Genomic DNA, 23,480 nt, shown 5'->3' with positions numbered 1-23,480 from the left:
TTAATATATTTTATATATAATTATGTCTGATACGTTTAAGATACGAAAATATGAATTATGAGATCCAATTATCATATCTTATTTGTATATTTTTTTATTAAATTATACTAGGAATGTCAAATTTGGGCGTCCGTTGTAGCAAGCTTTCTCTTTGATTTGCCAAGAGTCCCACCCGGGCCGCCACTGCCAGCTGCAGTCAGGGTTTCCAGCTCGGTACAGCTATTGATTTACGTGGGTCAAAAGCGAGGCAATAGCAAAACCAAAGTTTTCGTTCGCACAATTAGTCGGTGCAGGCCAAGGCCAACCCTTCTGGGCTGGTATCCTACAATTGCAAGCCCATAATGGTAGTTAAGGATTGAATTTGGTCATCTGGGGATTGGACTCGGCCAACCCACATGGTTTAGGCTCAGCTGGATCTACCATCTCGAACCTGAAAACGAAATACTAGAAAAGCTCAATTTTTCCTCCATGGCCCTTTGGTCATCAAAGTTGATGTAAGGCCCAAATTGCACATGTTCTCATTCTTTTTTTCTGGTTCTTCCCCAAGCTAAAACCCTGCAACGCGCTCTCTCTCTCTCTGGGCTCCAGCCATAGCTCTTGCTCTCCTCTGCCGCAGGCGTAGCCACTCTCCGTAAGATTTCTCATCCATTCGACTTGAGAAAATAAGTTTTAGTAATATGTTTTCTATTTTCTTCTTTATAAATGAACAGTTTCAGAAATTTGTTAGTGTAAATTGGAAAACCCTTTATTTGATTGGCTCTGATGACAGCTTCTGCCTGGCTAATTACTGAAAGGAATTATATTTTTAACCAATAATAAGGGAAGAAGTTTCAAATTTTAATACATATATATGCACTCTCTTTTTAACCTTGTTTATGTTATCACAGCATCTAGATAATCAAAAAAAAAATGATAAAGAGGCGATTCTACAAGTTTGAACATGGGGATAAAGATAATGTGTCAGATTCATCTTCATCGTCCTCGGACTCTGAACTTGATGTGGAAGCCACAGAAGAATCAGAATCAGAATCAGAAGAAGAAGCAGTTGCCCAAGTAAAAGAAACTGATCAAACTTGCTCCACCTCTTCTGGTTAGATGCTTAGACTTTAGTAAAGCTTTTCGGTTTTTTTTAATTTCCTTCCATGATTGTTACTAATTTTACCGATTCACGTATGTATGATTATTTGATTTCAGGATATGAGAGTGAGGATAGCTCAGCAAATGAAGTTGGTGTCGACTCAGCAGGTATAAATTTGCATAATTAAATCGAGAAAGTTCATGAATTGTGATGTAGTAATTTACATGAAAAAAAAAAAACTTGGGTTGATGAGTTTTGCATGTATATTTTATGAAAGTGTTGCTTTTTTCATGTCACACAAATAATAGACCATTTATGAAGTTCGCTAAGCACCTCAACTCTTAAATTGTCTGCCTAGTCCATAGGTAAAACCTTTTCCTATTATCTTGTATGTCTGAAGTTTTGTTGACACCATTAAAGTATGTTCAGTAAGCTGACTCTTTCTCTATAAATGAGAACACGTAATAATCTTATCCTTCGATATGACAAGCTTCTTCAGCTATGACATATATATGTACCAAATTGATGAATCTTTCTCTGTTATATTTTAAGGTGTTTAAAAGTAGGAAAGGTAGTTATTGTTATGTGATCTCATGCTAGACATTAAATTATTAGTATTTAACTTGTCATGATTATCGTTTAGACAGTATGTAACTTCAGCATACTTTGTTTTGCTGATTCCAGAAAAGTGCCCTTTTTTTTAATGATTAACATGATGTGCCATGTCAGGTCTTATAGATGATGATAATGATGAAACTGATGATGATAGAGAAATCTTTATCAAGGACAAGTTACCTAGTAAACATGGTGCTCAAATGCTGGAGACAATATCAAATACCCCAATCAAAGAAGATTCGTTGCCAGATGATTTCCCAACCTGTATACTGAAATGTAAATCGGTTTTTAAGTGCAAGTTATGCCCTAGAATTGTCTGTTTGAATGAGGAGACTATGAGGGCTCACCTTAAATCCAAGGTATGACAGCTGGCTTACTTGTTCTCCCTTTATAATGAAACAGTAGATAATTGCATCAACAATTGAAAAACCATGTGCCAATGCTCAATCTAATTCTCAAAACTTTTAGACTATTAAAATTTTCAATATAGTAATAGTCAACCTTCTAATTGAGAAAATGATAAGAAATTATACATGGCACTTACACCATTGATATGCAGTGCCTAAATGTCGACCAGTGTTTCAGGGCTTCATTTTTATGTGATACTTGCCAACTGATCAGCATAAAGGAATTTGCGTGTTTGGTTCTACATAGGGTCTCTAATGCTGATCTAACAAAACTTCCTCTATTATTTTAGAGGCATGCTCGATCAGAGAAATTACTCAAGGAAGGTAGGCTGAAGACTACGCTCAACAGTGATGGGGAAATCGAGAATCAGGAGACTGCTACAGAAACACATGCTCCAGTTGATGCTGTTGCACAGGTTGGTATATTTGAAGTTCTGTGTAGATTGAAGATTGAATATGCATGTGGACAATATCTTCAATTCTATTTTCTTGTACTAGGATAAACAAAAGAAGAAACATAAAGGAGGAAGGCATCGATGGGGGAAGGGTTCAAAAAGGAAGGTAACAGACATTTAATCGTCGTGCATTTCTTTGGACTTTTAAGAAAGAGTCTCAACTAATTCCCAAACATAAACTGCAGCGAACGAGAGAAGAAAAGCATTCTAATAAAAATGGAGCCAAAAGAGGGCGTAAGAATGAGAATTGAAAGATGCTGCAAGAATAGACCAACTAGCAATGTAACAAAATGGTTTCCCATCAGTTTTGCGGAGCAAAGTTATGCAATGTAACCATATGACATCCTCTGAAATTTAGGGTTTCCATTTCTTATTTAATTTTTAATATTTTTTGCATCACAATCCTTTTTCAATCATCATAGTTTGGACTTGTTTGTAAGACTTCTTGAGCGAACAATGCTCAGTCTTTGAAAGAGCTTGGAATTTTGGGTTATCTGATTGCGGGTTTTACATATCATAAGATGGTTTAGCTGCTGTTCTCATTTCCTGCAACATACATCGATTTCGGGAACATATATTTGTTAATGAATCAGAAAAAAAAGAATCAGTCTGACCTATGCAGATGCATCCATGGTGAAAGGGTATACCAAATGAAGAAAGCTAATTAACTTCGTAGAACATCATATTACTTTAAAAAAGTGTTGGTTGCAAAATATTTAAGATATGTTTGGTTATTGACTTTTATGATTTGTATTTTGCTATTTTTATTTTAAATTTCTGAAATTTTTTTTATTTGTTCTTCTTAAAGGTATTACTACATAAAAGTAAATACTAATAAAAAACTATATCATATTGGTTTGAAAATAGACAAATATAGTTCATTTTAAGATCAATCTAAGTATAATGTCTCGTATAAGAATCGAATTTTTTTATTTTTCTATTCATTGAAGTTCGATTCTCTTTGTTTTTGTATTCAAATGTACTTTTTCCTTGGGCTGACAAAATTAAAAGGGAGTAAAATAAGGAACCATATGGGTATTATAGAATCATATGAAAACCAATTTTAATGCCAAATATAGAATGATACTGGCAACAGTTTGTATCGACAAAATCACATGCCTGCATGAGCGAGAGAAAAGGCAATGGTTAAGATGGTGAAGCAAATGAAACTAAAACTTCTCCAGAAGTATATTACAAACTTGGAAATCCAATTTTAAGTGTTCAAAGGCAATCATCTCAGTGAAACAGTAGTTAACAAACAAAAACAGCCAAATGACATCTAGCATTTCTGAACCATTACTTGAATAAGCATCTTCGTATCATTGTCAAATTGTGGTTCACAGTCGGAGTCTAATCCCTACCAGGTTGTCTATCTTGAATACCAGCAATGTCTGCAAGTCAAAAATTTAAGGTCCCTGCTGCTCCTCTTTTTGATTTGGTGAAGCAGGAAGTTCCTCATTTCCGTCATTTTCACCAGGGTGATCAGCTGGAGGGGGTTCTTCATTTCCACCATTCTCAGGGTGAAAATTTATGGGGAACTTCGTCACTCTAGGTTTATCGGATAGAATATTTCTTTGGACTTTCTCAATCAACACCTTTGGGGGAGGTTCCTCTCTGAGTTGCTCATCATCATAATCATTGTTAACATAGTAGCCCACTCGGACAAATTCTTGACCCAGATATGAACAAGTCAAGAGAAGCACTGTCACACCTATAATGTCTTCTTCACGGATCTTTGATGGGTCTGGTGGGTCTGCCTGCAACATAAGCAAGGACAGAGATAAGAGGTAAAAACAAATATATCAAATCCATGGTTTGTACACAATTAAAACCAGGAGACAACAGAGACTACCTGTAATACAAAACGGTAATTTCCAACATTAACAGGCCCAACAAGTACACTCTCCAGTAGTTGATCATAAGTCTCATCTTCAGCAGATCCTACATAGATAAGTTTCCATTCTAAATCTGCAGAGGAATGAAAACATGAATATATTTCAAGCTTGAAAAAAGATGTGAAGTCAAGAAAAACTGAACATAACTTAAAACTCAGAGATAGATTTCCCTCATCACATATAGATGGTGAAATATATTAGGTTAATACAAACACAACCAGAATTTATGACCAGAATACTACTCTAACTATACTGGAAAACACTGCCAGAATTAAGAAACCAAATGAGTGTTCTACTGCATATAACCTTGCAATACTCTTTTATCTTCTAGCAGGGCAATAAGGTTGATGATGTGGCCCTGCATTAGGATAACAAGTCTGAGCAGCGTGCATTAAAGCCTTCCCAGCTTAAACATACAAAAGCAGGCAACCAAGCTGAAGGCTGCTCTTCTACGCAACAATTGGCATAGGCATACATTCCCACATTTCTTTATTCTAGATACTTCAGAATGCTTTTGTACATGATGACCAGCAGCAACCAATTCAAGTTAGGCCCATAATCTAGTCAATTCTCTAGGTTCTTAGTTAACTTAAGTTGTCTCAAAATATCAAGACACGCATCCTAGGATTCTAAACCTTGTTCTTGCGTCCTTTAGTTTATTCTCATAGCTTCGTGCATACGGCAATCCTTTGGAAATCAAACACTATAACCGTTGCACTTGCCAATCAAATGAAGCGAACACAAAAGGAAACTTAACCAAGTAAAAAGAAATTAGCTTTAAAACTTAAAACAAATTTCTTCTTTCTTTTCTTATTGTCCAAAAACATGTGGAAAAAAATATATATTTGTCATCTCACAAAAAGATTAACTTTCTCTAGAATCGAAACTAAACAAATTCCCACTTTTAAGTTTCATTCTTAATAACACTCTTTTATAAGCTCATAACGCCGAAACATGCAATCAAAACTTGCAAGTAAAATTCCACTAATGCCTAACCATAACCCTATCTTCAATAACAATACAAACCCTAATACTCAATTAGACCACCAATTAACTAAATAAACCTCATTAAACCATGCTAATTCCTGTTCTTTTCCAAAATAGGGCAAAAAAAGTCTAGAGCCTTAAATACGAACAAAACCCTAAGTAAAAATAAATTTAAAAAATCCAAAAAAAAAAATAGAAAACAAAAAGCACTGAAACCAATACCAAAAAAAAAAGGGTAAGAAAAAGTACCGTCTTTAAGAGGAGTCAAACATTCGTAGGAGATCTCGAACTGAAATGGAGTCAAGAATGATGCCGGATTATCCAAAACGGCGACGTTTGTAATGTTGACGGCACTCATTGTCTCGAATCAAAAGAAATTACTGTATTTTCACGCCGATTAATCCAAACCCTAGCTCCTCGAACCTTCATCGACCTCCAAATAAAAACCTTAAAGATGAAAAAAAAAAAAAAGAACCGGAACAGAACAAACAGAAGATTTAAAAATTAAAAAAAGAAGAAGAAGAAGAAGAAGAAAGCAACAGCGGAAAAAAGCGATTTGAAAAGGAAATTTGGGGATTTTGTTTTGGTGGGAATTTTAGGTTTTTGGAATTTGAAAGAAAAACTAAATTAAAAAAAGGGAATCGAGGGAGCTCGGAAGGAGGTAACAAAAGAAAGGAGGGAAAGGTTTTTTTGGGAGTAACAAATATAAAAGAAACGTAATTTTTTTTTTTTTTGGCTGAGGAAAATTTTGTAATTTGGACAACCGGAAGAACCAGGAGGTTGTCCTGACGATTACAGGTGATAGCCGGTTGTGGAATTTGGCGGGAGACTGGAACGTATGAAAAATAAGGAAGGAGATAAAGGAGCTTTTTGTTTTTTTTTTACTGAGGTGATTCAGGTGAAAAAAAAAAAAACCATTGAAGACAGTGATTATTTCTATGCGAATTTTAATTTTTAATCCAATAAGAACAATTGTTGTCTAAAGTAAAAAAAGGAGGATCTGCCATAAAAAAAATTATAAATAGTAAATAACAATTTTTTAAAACAATTCAAGTGTTTCATTTTTTATTTTTTTTAACATTTTAGGATATGTTGTTAAATAATTTTGATGACTAACTAAGGATTCTTTTTACATGAATATTTTAAATTCCTTATTAAATCAATGTTTACAAATTTAAATGGAAAAAGGTAATAAGTAATTCAAAGAATTCATAATTTTCAAAGAGATGAATAAATGAAGAACTCATAATGAAATAAATATTATACATACATACATACATATATATATATATATAAATAAGAGTTTCACTCATATACCCCAAAGTCTTTTGTAAAATGAAATAGAAATAATAATAAGTAAAGAATTACTTATTTACGGCTGATTTTCTGTATTTACAATAAAATAAGTAATTAGCCTAGGGATGAAAGAACAGAACTCAGTTTCTCATAATCGGTTGCCCAACTTCTTGGGAGTTGCTTTAGGTACAAGAACACAAGTGGCTATTTCGTTCTTGCATGATCTTTGTTGTATTCTATAAACCATTTGTGTTGCTTCATGTGTTTGGCTAACCATCTCAACTCCAACTACCTGGATTGAAAGAAGAATTGGATCTTTCAATGCCATGTTGTTATTTGAGTTAAAAATCATGTGGACTATTATTCCTGAAATCAAGACAGGTTTCAACTATACCCATACAGGCATGTTTATACTTCTTCTCTCGGTTCAAGCATCTAATATTCACTCAAGTCCTACAATATCGACTTCCTTGTTTTCAAGCTGATAATTCCATTAATTAAAAAGATGGGCAAAAACTAAAACAATGAAAAGCCTTAACATCTTTCATCTTTACAAAGGCCACATGAGAAGCATCACATCCAAAAGGGTTCATTGGCCTAAACTTCATCTCCTGTACACTAAACAATCCCACCTTCACTGCACAATATGCCAGCCGATACTAGAACTAGAGAAACAAGTTATGTACTGAAGCAAGAAATTAGTATTCAGTGTTCAACTATCACATCCATCTTTCGAGTCTGGGAATGAAACATTTCGGCTATATCTGCAGCTGTGCTACATTCCTCAGGATTTCGATCTGACACAGAGCAAATGTACCTTGGAAATCTTATTGAGATGCCCCGGGATGGATGGACTAAACCTATAGCAGCCTGATGAACTGGTGACACAGTGAAGTCTGCACCTCTTATTTCCCAAACAAGTGCTGGGGAGAACCACATATCAGGCACCTCAGCTGTTTGATAGTAAGTTGGCTTTTTGGCTAAGATCCTATCTCCAGAAAAGAATTCTTTCATCTGAACTCAATAAAGAAAACATATTTGTCATGCAGGTTGTTCTTGTAGCATAAGATGCAAATTTTAGCATAAAACAACAAGACGAAAAGATGAAGATTGCAACTTATATGCACAGAGCAGCATATGACTGGTAGTATCTTCAGAGCCACTTCTGGATTCTTCAAGGAACTATTAAAAGAGTATTTTAAACAAGTAACAAGCACGGTATAAAACAATATTATAGCCAATATATTAAAGCTGAGAATTGAGAAGAAAAGAAAACATCTTGCTATATAGCTGTCTTTCAAACAGAAGGAGCCAGAATAAATCTTTATGTCAACACACTCATGCAATCCCATACCAAAGCCATTATCTCTACTGTTAGGAAAACTGTATTGTCAGTAGTTCAATATGTTTCAAAACAAATATGCCTGTGATTGAAAGCTTAAGTAAGCCAATCTTAAGTTCAGAAACTAAACTATTTTAACATAAAACATAACTATATCTACAAGTGCCGTTCATTGCTTGTAAGATTTAACACCATATCCATGGTATATGCAGAAAAGCTGTGCACTTTCTAAACTAACACAAACATCATTGACATCCCACTGTACCTCTTTGTAAAATGAATCGGAGAACCCAGACATTACACGGCACACACTTTGAAAATCTTCTGTGTCTGGGTTGTAACATGCCATGAGGAACGGACTGTACCTGCAATAAACACATACATAAAGCATGATTTTAAAACAGAAAGGACTCACATTGAAAGCATGTGGCAAGCAAATAAACTATAATAAATCAATATATTTATCTATTAGAATTCAATCATCTGTATCTTTTTGTTTGGGAATATATGAATATACATCATAAAATGCATATCCCTCCATTCTCTTCAATTCCATACTTGCTAAACCTCCCAGGTAGTAGAACATCATGTCCCTTACAGTGCATAGGCTACTTATACTTAATATCAAACTCTAAGTTTACAGTGCCACCAAGATCCAAGTTTCTGCACACCTGGGATTTTATAAGTTAATAGGTCAAAGATTAAGTGATTCCAGGAGTCTCTAGGAGCTTAGATTTATTTTCTTGAAGTCTATTATTTAATTACCAATTTCCTAATTGGTTTAATAAATGCAATTCTAATCCTAATGGCTTCAAGACGGCAGGGTTTTGATCAATGGAACTATGTCTCTGTTTTCTAGTTGTTATTCCTCTAGTCACTTCTGTATGTCAACCCTAAGCCCCCCCAAGCCACATAGGCAGATCATCCCAAATCTGCACGACATCAATATCTTTCAAAAAATGGGGATGCTACTCAAAGTTCCATTTACTCAATCAAAAGCTTACAACAGTCACAACAGTTATAAATATCTCCCTCAAATGTCCTTTTATCATTCCAGTCACTCCACTCTGAATAATCCTTTCCCTCTATAAACTATTTGTAACTCAAATACAGTATGAAGCATTATTAAACAACAATAAAGGGAAAAAAAAAAGGCTCATTACCATCCTGCTTTTCTCCCATTACCATGCCAAGCACCAATAGGGACTAAATCAAGGGAATCATTTAATCCTTCCACATAATCTCGCTTCACCTAAGAGAGAACACCGAGCACTCAGATTCAATATTTTTGCTATCTTCCAAAATTTTGTTTTAATAATGCTATCTTCCTAGATTTTATTTTGATAAACTCTTCCTAGTTCTTAAGCGGTTAAATGATAAAAAATTCAAGTAAACACAAAACCTTTAACCATGTGTCACCACGCTTGGATGGAAAATATCCAGCATCAGTATCTAAGGATTTAACCATAATTCCTTCACATGAGAAGTGCAGTGCATCATCAAGGAAAGCGTTTATCCTAGTCAATGTGGGCTCACTGGTCAAACAAGCATCATTGGCTTCCACCTGTAAAGCAAGAAATCATAAATATTACTAATCACATAAAAATTTATTCTGTAAACAGGCAAAGCCTAGAGTACTTACTGCAATTTCTTTTGCATATTCAAAGTGACCCAACTTCTCATCGTAAAACAAATCCTTCAAACCTAAATTTTTGCAGAATGACAAGAGAAAAAGGATTAAACTTACAACCTACAACACTTAGACATAATAGGGATTTGAAAAAAATTAACCCTAAAAACAGAACAATTTTGAGAGGGGGAATGGCATACATTTCCTTCTTTGACGTAGAGGAAAACCTAACAACCTGTAATGGAACTTTCAATCATATTTTTGAAGTTGAATGAAAAATAAGAAAGCAACAGCATAAATAAGAGAGCCAACTGTTCTAAATAAAGGTGCATTTTCAGATAAAGAGCTTCATATCTACTTGAAAATCTATACACTTTTGGTCTAGAACTAAAATGCTCAACTATAAGCGTAGCAAGGTTGTAGGTGATTGACCTAATTTGAAACAGTATAAGTTGATAAACTTGTAAGACTTACTACATGTGGCAGAAGTGAGTAGAAATTAAGTTTCCAGAATTCTCCTGCATACTAATCTCTCCCCTTTCATATTAATGGTAAGACTGTCAACTTACTCTAAAGTCTTCTCAAACTCAAAACAAAGAAGATATGGCAACAATATTTCTACCGCATTAACCAATCTCTATCACATTGAATAATAAGTTCGCAAACACTGCCTGAATTTTTATAATGCTAAATTGCTAATACATTCCCATATGTCACAAATATAGTCAATACCATTCGATAGGTCTTCTGATGAAGGAATAAATCTAAACGGCATTAGTCCATGGTAGTTTATAAAAAGAGTGCAGCACTCAAGCTGTTTCATTTAATTGAAGTACCTTCTAATGCAGTTGTAAACACAAGAACTATAAGGCATTGGAAATGTGGCAGGCAATTGGGATAATTAGAGTGCTTTTGATAGTGTTTTTGTCAGGGAGGAAATACGTTTGCAGTCAAGGTGAATTCATCATGAGTGTAAATAAAATCCATTTAAGGAATGCCCATTTTGGAAGTGATAATATCACTAGCCAAATTTTCAATAATTTATTGAATCTCTTGCATGTATTTGTCAATTGAAGAGGCACTGAGGAAAGATATATAACTGATAGAACGCATTCAATATTCTATTCAAATTCAAATTATACCAATGTCAGGTAAAGGTTGGTTCATTAATAGTGCTCATGGGAAAGCTCCTGTCATTTGAGTTCATAGAATCAGAAAATACTCCTGCTATTACTTGTCCTGGATAGTGTAGTCTACATATCTCTACAGATGTATGTCAAGAAAAAAACTCGGAACAATTCCAAGAGAGGGTTCAAGATATTTACTGCTCTCCATTAGCAAACATGATGTCAAACACAAATACGCAAATGTCAACCTGCATGTAGCAATGATATTAGAAGGAACCTCGAAATTTAGCTTTAGGGTATAGGAAATAAAAGTTGAACTTATAAGAAGAAGATAAAAATGAGAATAAATAGATACTGAAAGGGACTTTAACATCATAGAGAAAAGCACAAAGGAAATAGGTATCTTAAATTACAATCAAGTGAAACTGAAACAGCTATGCAGATCCTCATTTTCAATTTACCTAAATGATTTAAGCTTGCATCATCAAACTTCCAAACCTTGCTAAAAGAGCAGTAACCATAATCATGTATTATTCGAAGAGAAAATAAATCAAACCTTTATAGTGTTCACTGTGATCAAAGAATCTTTGCTCCCTCTTTCTCTTGAAGATAATTCTTGGAAGGACATGAGCTTGTAACCATTCTTCCTATCAATTGCAACAACCTGAAGCCAGAACGAAACACGGCATTAGAAACATAAAAGTGTATTTTCTCCAACTGAGATGTACTGCAGCTCAGTTAGGTTTGAATGAATAAACAGTAAAAAATTGAGGAAAAAGTCAATCTCAAAGAATTAAAACGCATCTTGCTGTTAGACAGTCTCACCTCAGCATCCAATATGAAAGTCTGGGCAGCAGGCTTAGAAGACTCCTTAATTGTATTAATTAAATCTGGAAATCTTAATGTTGTTTCATCCCCATTTCGTGAAAAGACACGCACTGATCCATCTGCCAATTTGTGAATTTGGGCACGCTGACCATCATATCTGAAAATCACAGGCATATGGAACCACTCAGTCATACATTATATACGATAAAACTAATAGATATGGAAGAGTCATCAGGAAACTACAAGATATGCCTTCCACTAGGTTCTTTTTTCTCCTCTACTTTCTTTTAATCACCATATAAGATCCAAAGCCACATAAAACATATTATCAGTACATCACATCCCCTGCTGTCATAAGACATGATATGGTCATAGCCAAATATTATTGCAAACTGTCAGTCTCTTAATAGTTTGTCACAATAACCTCACAGATTTCATCCAAATCAACTACATACATATTATCACAAAAATTAAAAATATCAAAATTTGCTAAGGACAATATACAATGATCCAGACTCAATAAAAACAACAATAGAAACTAGGGAGGTTTATTATAAGTGTTCATGAGCCTATGTTCACTCCATAAGAATAAAATTAGGTAGGTGGTCCTTCTGAATCTAGTTTTTGTTCCCTGCCAAACCCAAATATAACAAATAATACACTTTCAAACTTGAGGAAATGTGTATAAACCATCAAAAGATCATGAAAGAGAGAAAAAGAGCTTACTTATATTCACATGTAAAAGCTTTGTTTTGAAAGAGCTTCAGTACTTCTGGAACCCCGTTAGTAATTCTACCATTATGTAGAGTAAAACTACCGTTAGGTAACAGCATTAGTTGACTTTGATAAGAAGAAAAAAAAGAGCAAACAATAGAGTAACATGTTATACATACTTCGCAAGCATTGGTTTAATAGGTATTCCTGGAACCATCGACAAGGTTGATGATGAAAATGCAATACCTTCCTTCATTAGTGAAGGAACAATCAAGTCCTGTTAACAATGCACTTTTAGTACACATATAATGCAAAACAAACATATTCTATCTTAGGTCGTTTTCAGAAGAATGGGGAGAATTAATTGGGAGGCAACACAATCTGGCATAAGCCTGTGTAAAGTCAAATGAAACAGACTCTAATTTATTAAAAAACAAAGATGGCAAGATCAAAATAATGCACACATACACATATGGAAAAAGTCTGGAGCTGAATTTCAGAAGAATGGGGAGAAGGAATTGAAAGGCAACATAATCTGGCATGTGCATGTGTACTGTCAAATGAAACAGACTCTAATTTATAATAAAAATAGATAGCAAGAGCAAAATAATGCATACATATATACATACATACATACATACATACATACATACATACATATATATTCTGTACCAACATTCTCATAGAGAGTGGATGTGGAAAGTCTGCAGCTAAAAAATGTTTAAAATATTATATATTGAAAAACTTTGATACGAATTGCTTATCACTTACCAAATTTGGAAGTACATTATATACCTCAATTACTGCTGCAGAAATGTCCTGTCAAGAAACCGAAAGATCAAATTGGATAAAAGCAAAAACAGATTATCACATTTGCATTAAACAAGCAATCTTGAAACAGTATTATGCATATACAGACAAATCTAAAGATCTTTGGTAGCATGAATTTCTGTAGAGGACAGTACAATGCAAACACCAGAACATCAACAGATTCATCCTTTTCCTTTCTTTTTCCCTTTTGGTTGGATTGGCAGGGAGGGGGGGGAGGGGGGGGGGGGGGGGGGGGGGGGGGGGTGGGAGTTACGGGGTGGAGGTTAATGCACTCATTGTTTTTACATTTTCTCACCATGGTGGCATGGCGTAAATCAACAAGTACAACAGCTTGCTGAGTTGACAATGTTAATCACTGCAAAAAATTAGGAAGCTCTCATGCCCATATTTTGTCTATTCAGAATTTTGTTTTTAAAGATAAATCAAACCATGTAACCATCAAGTCTTCATCAAAAGATCTACTATTTGATATTCAATTCTTCACAAAATCAATCTGAAACTACAAAGTCAATCTATTTATTAGTTTATGATATCTGACCTGAAGCTTCTCTTTTAGACTATCTGCTGACCCTTCATGATAAAGATTAAGAGAGGAATTCATGAAAACTGCTTGAGCTAATGCAGGCAGAATGGTTTTCATCATTGCTCCAATTCGCAAATTCCTGACCTGTATGTACCACAATTTTAGAAACTGAAGACATTGCAGAGCAATTCAATGCTCATACAGCATGTTTAACAATTATGTCACAAGGAATCCTTCATTCACATTCATGAAGTCTACAATGGCAATCACACAAAAAAGACCAAATTCAACATGCATACCAAAATTCCAGCAGAACATAATGTGTGTTTTGATCACACATCTACTATGCATGATGCATCAATTAGGGGAATTCAAATTGCTAAGAGCTGATCAAATGCACCTAAACTCCCATCTGATACACAAAGAAACTCACTTATCCATGTTTTCAGAAAACTGCATGTCTCTAGACACTTCATAAGCTTCTAGACTAAAACCAGGAATGAAACAATATGCATGACAAGCCCATTAACAGCACTTAACTACAACCATGCAAATAAAAAATCAAAGCCTTCCAAATTCTAAACAAAGCATCTCTCATCTCAATTATCAGATACTACCAGAACGTGTGCAATTAGAACTGGCTCTTCCAAATACTGATGCAAAAGCTTTCTAGACTCTGCTCTAGAAAGAGACAAGGCTCACTCCAATATATCACTCTTAATGACTATCTTGCTCCACTACAAATTGCCAAACCAGCAGTCTAGCAATACTTCACAGATAATGCTATGATTCAATAATTAGCCCACACTACCAAGTAGACCTGGCAATTCGTGTTTTCGTGTCTTAAACGTGTCAGACACGTTTAGACACGAAACGCGTTAAGGCTAAACACAAACACGACACGTTTAATATTCGTGTCTTAAATTTAAAACACGTACACGTATACGTTTAATACACGTGTAACACGACACGACACGATTAACACGTTTTACACGTTTATTAAACGTTTCAATATACGACACGACACGATTAATAATACGTTTAACACGATTAACACATTTAACACGATTAAATAAAAATATTTATAATTAAATATAATTTTATTATTTAAATTTAAAATCTATAATTATAAAAATAATTATAACAAAAAATAATAATAATAACATCAAATATAATAAATTTTAATATAAATAACATACATAAAATTCATTATCATATATAAGGTTAAAATACACATCAAATAATTATTAAAAATTATTTATATAAGGTTAAAATAGTCTTTAACTATTAATGTTTAATAGGTTAATAAACGTGTCATGTATACACGTTTAAACACGATAACACGATTAAGTAAACGTGTTTAAACGTATTTTAAACGTGTTTATCATGTTTGACATGTTAAGACACAAAAATTTTCGTGCCTTAACTTGTCAGACACGATTAGACACGAAACACATTAAGGGTAAACCCAAAACCTGTTTAACCCGTGTCTTCTTGTGTCGTGTCCAAAATTGCCAGGTCTACTACCAAGCACCTTGAAGCATGTACAAGTGATTAAATAATACCACATGATATTTGAACTTCTTTCAAACAGCTAAATAAAGCAATTTTGAAGTGTTCCAAAAGATCTCAAAACTTTGGGATACAAAAAAAAAATATCGCCTATTCAAATAAAATAAATAACCTTCCATTCTTTTCAACATGTTGTATATTAGATAAATATATAATTAAAAACATGAATTTCCCACATAACATACATGGAAGAAACAGATTATTTCCAGAATCTTACCAAAGTTCTAACTAGAAACTTCATCTCCTTCTCTCGACATGAACGCATAAGATTCACAATGAGGTTTTTCTTTCGGATGGTACTGCCACTGCCTGTTTGTACACTGATAAATGCGATATGACGAAAATGAGACAAATTGAATTTACAAGACAAAGATTAAAATAATACAAAACTAAATGACAAGTAGACCTGTCCATGGGCTGGGAGGCCAGTCAGGCCCACAGGCTAGGCCTTGGACAGGATTTTAAGACTCAGTCCCAGCCCGGTCAGGACAGTATTATATTAATAAAAAGTGTTGTTATTTAATTTGATTTTAAAACATTAATATTTTTATATTTTAATAATCAATTATTAAATGGACAGGCTCGACCAGGCCCTCGACAAGAATTTAGAGGTGTCAACCAGGCCTGGCCCACCCCAGCCACAGAGACCTCTAATGACAAGCATGCTGCTTACCTAGCTACAGTAGTAAAATTTAAAAATGATACCCAAATTGATATTAAGTTGTGGGAAAACCTGCCTCAATACTCTTATTTTTCAAAAAGAAAAAAAGAAAGAAGCAGACAGACATTTTTTAGTGCAGGAATCTGCAGGTATAATCATATCCAGCATTCTTATTCAAGCCATGAGTTATTTTATAGCATGATACAGAACATGAGATATGCAAGAACACATTCTTCTGTCTACCATCAACACCATGACAATAATATTCTGCTTCTTATTTATGAAGTGATCTAGAAAATCAATTCTTATGTCTAAAACCATATTGTGGCAAGTTCTCCATGAATTTCTCACCAGAAAAACCCAGGCATTAACTAATTATTTCAAATTTTCTAAGTACTGCAAATTATTAGGAAGCTCCTTATTTCCTAGATCTCTACAAACAAATTATTATCTAGTCATAGCATCAATATTTTTGCAATTTCATATCATTCACTGTCATATAATCCATACTGGGCAGTTCATACCTTATCTTCCGGAGCACAGCATATACATCCCTAATTAATAATGGTGGTGGAGGAGCAAGTAAAGTTTGAGTTTGCCGGCATGCTTGTGCAACATCACCTTAGACCAAAATAGGGTGTTAAGAAGGCTCTTCCAAAAAATAACTGTGGAAGGAAAAGAGTAACAGAAAACTAAAAATTATGACAGGAATTATCTGCTCCTACCAAGATCACCAATTTCATTGTACATATCCCTTATTTTTGAGCGGTTAGTCCCACAAGCTTCTTCCAGTGCAGATGTAACCAAGCTTCCGCCAATATTTAATTCCTGCATCATTGGTACAGCATGAGTGCATCTTGTTTTCTTGTGCTTTGCAGCAATGGAGCTACATTCAATCTATGTCTTCTCAAATTCCGTTTCTTATTTGTTAAGTGCTCTACAATAGTACAATTTGAGGGAAAAAATTGATCTTTAAGAAATAGCGAGTAAGAACCAATTACTGTCTGAAACAGGAAAAAGGAGATAAGGACAGGAGAACTGGAGAATTGGACTAACAATATTTTCATGGTCAGCAGCAATTTTATTGGTGCACAGATACACAGCAGGAAGCACGTCCTCTGGGGACAAGGCCAGCAAACTGGTTGAAGGACAACATAAAGGAAAAATGGTCAGCAGTCAGTTATTAGTAATGCAATGTCAACTTTGATTCCACAGCCAAGAATATATGCAAATAATAAGATACAATCTGTACCAACCTTCTAAACATATTGCAAAGCATAGATATAGCTTTGATCTTGCCCTTTTGACCCCCAACCAGGTCAAAAGTCCGTGCAAGATGGATGTATGGAGCAGGCTGACCAGACTTCCAGCATGCTGCATGGACATCTCAGTAGGAGTTTCAAAATTTTATGAATAACCTGAGAAGTTCTGTGAACTGGCCTCTTAATGAAAGAGACACCAAAGATGCAGTAAAACTACTATAACTCAAAGATATCTGCCAAGAGTTTTGAAAAGATAAAAAAACTTCTAAACAGATGCTATCATTCTCCAGAATTAGTAAAATTATACAATATTATGAAAATAGTAAATTAAACAAATTCTTGACACCAACCATGGTCTATGGGTTTATATTTATCAGAAGGCAGTGATACAAGAGTTGTCTCCACGTTTGCCATTGGTTGTCTTTGCAAAGAAGAATCCGCCAAACATCTTGACTCCTCTGGCACATTTTTCTTCTTGGTGACAGAATAATCATTAGAACAGCTCGGGACCTCAGTTGATGTGCTGGAGGGTACGAAATTTTCTGTATTCTCACCATGATTCACCTGAGGCTTACTATAATATATATCCAGCGCCTTGTTGACATCTCCTTGGGTTTTCTCAAGTAAGGTGGCCACGTAATTTCTTGATGACTCATTGGCATTTACTATATGAATAAACTGATCTATTTTCTCTACATATGATTTAGTCAAATTATTAGGAAAGAAGTTTTCACCTTTAGAACATTCCTCAATTTTTACACCACTCCTATCACCTTTAGTGTCATCAGCCAAAAGTTTACCGAAGAAGCTTGTTATTGTAGGTTGCTTTGACGCACTAGATTCCAATTTTGAATTACCTTTTACTTTCTTGTTCAACTTGTTCTCTGTGTTTTTCTTCCTTTTTCCAGGAGATATGTTGCTCCTAACTGAAAGTTTCAAGCTACGAGACTTGCTGGTTTGACTTACATGAAAGCTAACACTTTCATGAGTGCAACTTCTAAAAGGTCCTGAATTTGAAAGCGACATGGAGTTGTTAGATGAAGTGGCTTGGGATGCAGAATCAGAAGTTCTACAAACAGCAACTTGCTCATACAACTCAATTTCACGTTCACAAAAAGTGGAAACTGCTTCAACAATGTTCCATCTTGAGCTGCCAATCAAATCTAATATCTGGTCCCTGGTGACCCATTTGGGCAAACAATCCCGAAATTCCTCAATGATTCTCTCTCTTTCCTCCTCACTTGGTATGGTTAGATCTTGTGAATCAGGTTTGTGCAATGAAGATGGATCATTCAAAGTAATATCCACATCATTACTCTCAACTGTGTCCATTTCCAGTATATTTTGCTTTATCTCCAGGTCCTGCTCCTCATTCAAGCCAGCACTAGCATCCACTTCAACTTTTTCCATATTTTCACCATTGCCATGATGAAAACCCATCAGGAAGTCCTTCTTATTGGCCATTTCATCAACCAACCCAGCAAAGTGCTTTCTCATTTTATCAGCATGCTTACTGTCAAGCTTCTCTATGTCCATACCGACTGTAGGAATAACCTTCTTTGGTTTTAAAAACTTCACATATTCTCTAAGCTCATCATAATTAGAATGCTCACTATATGGGACTAGATGTACCTCAAATGAATCCTTAGACCTCACTGCAAATTTATTCCTTTTGACTTCATAAGTCCACCCAGTTGGCACAAAACCAACAACTTTTTCATAACCCTTTTCCACCATAATCTCCTTCATTCTCACAAAATTTGGCCGAAAATACGGCCAAGTCTCACCCAACACATTCCAACCAACCACATGAACATTACTCTCACTTTCATCTTCTGTAAAAACCCCATCATCCCCATACCCTAAAACGCCCAAAATGCCCATTTTCCACCCATCCACGCATATCTTCCTCTGACATCTCCGTGCAACCTCAACCAAAATCTTCTCTTTCCCAACAACATAAGTAGCAACAAGAAACAAAACCCTCTTTTTCTCAAATTCCTTTCCTATACCATCTACCACACTAACCACATAATCAATCGATTCTTCTTGAGAAGGAAATACGAATTTTGGATCACAATAAGTAGTATCAAGAAAAATAGCATCACAACCAACAAATCCATTCAAATAACTATTCAACTTCATTGAATTACAATAACGAAAATCGCCCGTATGAACGTACCTTTCAAAGCTCCCATTTTTAGTGGGAACTTTGAATAAGAACTGGACCGCCCCAGGGCAATGATTGGCGTCAATGAGAATGACCTCGCAGCCATCTATTACAACGGGGTCGTTTAAAGGTAAGGGGAAGATGAAATGGGGTGGGATTTTAAGGGTTTGGATGAGGAGCAGGGAAGTGAGGTGGGAACAAAAGATGATACCTCTGGACCAGGTAGGGGAGAGGCCGGAGTAGTGGTCGGAGTGGAAGTGGGAGAGGAAGTAGGCGGCGGAGAAGGTGGTGGAGGGGTGGCGGAAGGAGTCGATGAGGAAGCGGGAGTTGGGAATGAGTTTGGAGGGAGGAAAAGAGGAGGGAATTGGGGGGAAAGAGAGGGTGGAATCGGGGGAGTTTAGGGCAGCGAGGTAGAGTTCGGTGGAGTCTACGGTTAGGATTTTGGCGGTGGCGGTCGCGGCGGCTTGAGAGGACATTGGCGGTGTTTTGCGGGAGGTGTGGGGTTTCAGGGGAGGGGAAGTTGCATTTTTGAGAGGTTGATTTGGGATTTTTGATAGTTTGGGGTGTCCAACAGTGGGCGAGGTTCATTGGCGCCAAAGGGTAGGTTTTTTTATTTTTTTTTCAGAAAATGGGTAGTTTCTTGTTTTTTTCTTTTCATTCTATTTCCTCCAAAATCCAAATATTTGCAAGATAAAGGTTACAGCATTTAAATCGCCTTGAAGTGTTTAAAAAATGTTTGATTAGAAAATCTAAATTTTGGGAAAATAAAAATTTTATTGTGATTAAGTATAAGAAAAAAATTAGACATATATATATATAAATAAATCAAAACACTTAAAAATAAATATTTGATCCCACAATAAAGTATAAAAGTTCAGTGTGATAATAAAAAAGAAAACTGTACACATATCCTTGCACACATAATTTTGTATTGAAAATAAAATATATAAATCAAGAAACAAATAATAATTTTATAAATAAAACTCACATGTAAATCATTAAAAGTTTTTTAAAACAAAAGAATAATCATCTAATTCGTTTTCTCTAACAAAAATGTACTTCTAGGGTTTTGATGATTTTCTCTTAAACAAATGAAATCCTTCAAGAGCTCAGAAAGCAATTTCTTGAAGAGTCTTAAAGCCTAATGTCAGTATTTTTCTAATTTCTTCAGTCTCATGGCTTCATTCTTAAAACTTTGGAGAAACCTTTCAGTCTCCAGCATCTTTTTCTTTTGAATTGTGTTTTGGATTCTGGAGACTTTATCCTTCACATTTTTCTCCTAGACTTGTAGATTGAAACTCTTGAGAGATTCTGATTTTTCATATCTTTCTTTTAAGATTTGTTTATTAAAATTCTGGAGATTTTATTTATTTTTTATATAATCTTTGGTGAAGATTTTTTTTTTGTTCGAAAGGAGTTTTGAAGATTTTGTTCTTTGGAATTTTCTTTGAACTTGTGAGAGTTCTAATAACTTTATTCTTCAAAATTTCTTCCATCTCAATGTGTGTCAAATGACTTGGAAGAGCAATATATAATACTGGATGAGATAATTCAATGAGAATTTAATTTCTTTAATTTTATGTCTAACCTATTTTATTCAATTAGAGGCAAAGCATCCATAGATGGATTTTAATTGACCAAATTTTGAGTTTTTGAATTTTGCTTGATTAAATTAGGATTTTATCTTTAAATTATTTTAATTCATTTAAAAAAATTTTTGCCATATTGTCCATTATACTGTAAAGTGAAAAAGTGCCAATATGGATAAATATGTTGCTAAGGGTACTGTAATTATAAATAGATTGATGATCATTGTATAACCATTTTACTAAAATTAGATGATATATAGCTTTTCAATCAAGAATGACCTAAATGCTTGCAACATTTGTCTATTTTTCAACAGTAAATGTTATTATTTTTCATCACCACGATTCTAATCATGCAAAAAAGATTTTTATACTATTTAAATTGCAAGTTGCATTCTTGTATAGTTCCCAAATAGCTGAAAAATGGAAAGAGATCATATTTCCAAAAGAAAAAAAAAACCATTCTCACAAAAATGGCATATAGAGGACCAGAGAGAAGTTGTAAATTTATGATGATTATTTTGCTTTCATTTATGACACTCTCTTTGATGCATAGATGTTACCCTAATTATTTTCTTCTACCACAACAAGCAAATTAAAATAATTTAAAAGTAAAAATTCATAAGAATTTAGAATCCAAAAATTTAAGCTGAGAGTACAAACTTTTCTTTTCTATATCAACTATTTAAAACAATCATGCATTACATACATCTGTTTCCTACATATAGTTTTCCTTTTCTTTTCTAAGTTTTGATATGGTGGATGCTCACTGTTCAGCACATGACTCCCACATAGAATATAGATAATAATCAAATTCAAACTCAAAAGAATATACAATCAACATGACCCTTTTTCCCTGCGCTGTCACATCCAAAAACATTCTGCAAAATCTGGACATTTAATCTTCGATTTTCTGTCCAGATCCCAAAACAAGTTCCCCATAAAGCTTGCAACTTGCAAATAATACCACAAATTGAAACTCCATGGCTGCTTTGCTAGCTTTCTCCACCAAAATATATAATTTTTTCTATATTTTTCTTCGCTAGAAACCATAAGGAAAGCCCAACATAGCCCATCATCTGGCACGAACAGGCTCTTCAGCTATGGTTTCAAGCAATGGTTTCTTAGACCTTGACATTGATAATCTATGCATGAACCCTGGAGTTGAAAACTCTTCAATATCATCCAAGTTAAGCTTCGGCATTTTCTCTGTCTCCTCGATATTTTCCAATGAAACATCCCGCAAATTAGGCTCTTCAGCTTCTGGCAAGATCCTCACTTCCCCACCAAAACCCTTTTTAGCAGCCGAGTTTGCAGCTAGAAACAAAGCTCCCATGTCACCTGCGGTCACCGTCGAGTTCACTCTCTTCATCGGAAACATGACGTAGACGTTGGCGAACTCTAAGTCTTCATCCGCATGCAGAGGTGAAAACCTGCAGCCGAGCTTGAGAGATTGAGAGTTTACGAGGAAGAAGTTTGGTGTTTCAAGCATGAGCTCAGCGGCTTTGATGGGTTCATTAAATTGCCTGATTTCACCGCTTGGGAGAATCACCTTTGTCGCTTTTGATGATTTTCCTAGTGGGGTTGATAAAGTGCAAGAAACGTAGTTCCCCATTGATCCTAAGGGCTGTTCTTCTTGGTCTTGTCGTTCCAAATATATCGAATGTCACCAGACAGGAATTTCTAGAGAGAAGGAAGGAGAGGGGAAGGTTTTGCAAATTTGATAGAGAGAAAAAAGAATGCAATATTTGATGAAAGATTGGCAGGGAAGGAGATGAGTTTTAAACAGAGTTTCTTGGAGGTTTGAGGAAAGGACTCTGTCCACTTTGGAAGGTTGATGGGGATGGATTTTGTTGAGAGTGGTTGATACATTTATAAGGGGAAATGGACAAGGTCATAACGCCGAGCCTGAAATGGGATTGGTTGGGAAGATTCTTCAGGAGTCAGGAGCCAGTTGTTTGTGCGAGAGGAAAAGGTTGACATTTGATTACCTGAGTCCCGCGTCAAGGAAAAGGAGGTTGAGACAAGTTAGCTCTCAAGAAATGCAATGGAAGGTCCAATTTCCGGGCTGTTGGAATTATTCTATGTTTTTTTTTTGGAGCTCAAATCCTCTGTGTTAAATGCGTGTGGACCCCAGGCTATTGCCTTTGCTGTATGGAAATTTTCAGATTCTCCAGATGATTCAACTTTAGACAAGGCTTGGCTTTTTTTTTAAGGATAAAGATGATCTCATTTTCAGCATAAATAGTAAAAACAAAGAAAGATTATATGAGGAGGAAAGGAATAGTCATACTTCAAAATACCAAAGCAATTCTGGTGGAGGGCAAGTCCATTTCATGACAAAGGTTTATGGCTATTTAAAAAAAAAAAGAAAAAAATTAAGTGAAAGAAAGTTAATTTAGAGGAAGTTTATGAATGCTTTTTTTATAAGTATGACTTTTTCATTTATTTTAATTTTCTTTTTTTGTAGTTCTCAAGCTTTTCTCAACTCTCTAAAAATG

The 23,480-nt window shown here is 34.9% G+C and overlaps 4 protein-coding genes across 6 annotated transcripts; 1 reads left to right on the top strand and 3 right to left on the bottom strand.

The window, feature by feature from the left end:
- The first annotated feature begins 470 nt into the window (after window positions 1-470).
- LOC18601967 (stress response protein) lies at window positions 471-3,048 on the top strand. The gene is made up of 7 exons (XM_007033076.3): window positions 471-631; window positions 888-1,090; window positions 1,195-1,245; window positions 1,808-2,052; window positions 2,391-2,516; window positions 2,599-2,661; window positions 2,741-3,048. The coding sequence occupies exons 2-7, from the start codon at window positions 910-912 to the stop codon at window positions 2,804-2,806; spliced, it is 732 nt and encodes a 243-aa protein (XP_007033138.2). The 5' UTR covers window positions 471-631; window positions 888-909; the 3' UTR covers window positions 2,807-3,048.
- Window positions 3,049-3,719: 671 nt separating this feature from the next.
- On the bottom strand, window positions 3,720-6,157 carry SGA2 (ASF1 like histone chaperone). 2 transcript variants are annotated; one of them, XM_088805138.1, is made up of 3 exons: window positions 5,687-6,157; window positions 4,408-4,496; window positions 3,720-4,312 (listed from the first exon to the last, which is right to left on the bottom strand). In XM_088805138.1, the coding sequence occupies exons 1-3, from the start codon at window positions 5,793-5,795 to the stop codon at window positions 3,962-3,964; spliced, it is 549 nt and encodes a 182-aa protein (XP_088661264.1). In that variant the 5' UTR covers window positions 5,796-6,157; the 3' UTR covers window positions 3,720-3,961. The 2 variants fall into 2 exon arrangements, with proteins under 2 accessions (XP_088661264.1, XP_007033137.1); XM_007033075.3 differs by having other exon boundaries at window positions 4,408-4,523; window positions 5,687-6,155.
- A 1,046-nt stretch (window positions 6,158-7,203) lies between these two features.
- Window positions 7,204-20,014, bottom strand: LIG6 (DNA LIGASE 6). 2 transcript variants are annotated; one of them, XM_007033074.3, is made up of 19 exons: window positions 17,574-20,003; window positions 17,218-17,335; window positions 17,018-17,099; window positions 16,687-16,789; window positions 16,486-16,582; window positions 15,518-15,620; window positions 13,744-13,872; window positions 13,146-13,193; window positions 12,554-12,651; window positions 12,387-12,452; window positions 11,658-11,817; window positions 11,389-11,496; window positions 11,031-11,080; window positions 9,906-9,940; window positions 9,718-9,779; window positions 9,478-9,639; window positions 9,239-9,327; window positions 8,341-8,440; window positions 7,204-7,747 (listed from the first exon to the last, which is right to left on the bottom strand). In XM_007033074.3, the coding sequence occupies exons 1-19, from the start codon at window positions 19,867-19,869 to the stop codon at window positions 7,439-7,441; spliced, it is 4,215 nt and encodes a 1,404-aa protein (XP_007033136.2). In that variant the 5' UTR covers window positions 19,870-20,003; the 3' UTR covers window positions 7,204-7,438. The 2 variants fall into 2 exon arrangements, with proteins under 2 accessions (XP_007033136.2, XP_017975341.1); XM_018119852.2 differs by lacking the exon at window positions 7,204-7,747 and adding an exon at window positions 7,757-7,915 and having other exon boundaries at window positions 17,574-20,014.
- A 1,615-nt stretch (window positions 20,015-21,629) lies between these two features.
- Window positions 21,630-22,902, bottom strand: LOC18601964 (uncharacterized). The gene has a single exon (XM_007033073.3). It carries the CDS (start codon window positions 22,592-22,594, stop codon window positions 22,055-22,057), a length of 540 nt encoding a protein of 179 aa, XP_007033135.1. The 5' UTR covers window positions 22,595-22,902; the 3' UTR covers window positions 21,630-22,054.
- Window positions 22,903-23,480: the final 578 nt, after the last annotated feature.

This window comes from Theobroma cacao, chromosome 4 (assembly GCF_053813885.1).
Source record: "Theobroma cacao isolate CCN51 chromosome 4, ASM5381388v1, whole genome shotgun sequence".
Taxonomy (NCBI): domain Eukaryota; kingdom Viridiplantae; phylum Streptophyta; class Magnoliopsida; order Malvales; family Malvaceae; genus Theobroma; species Theobroma cacao.
Note: the sequence above shows the minus strand (reverse complement) of the source record. Positions and strands in the feature narration are given on the sequence as shown.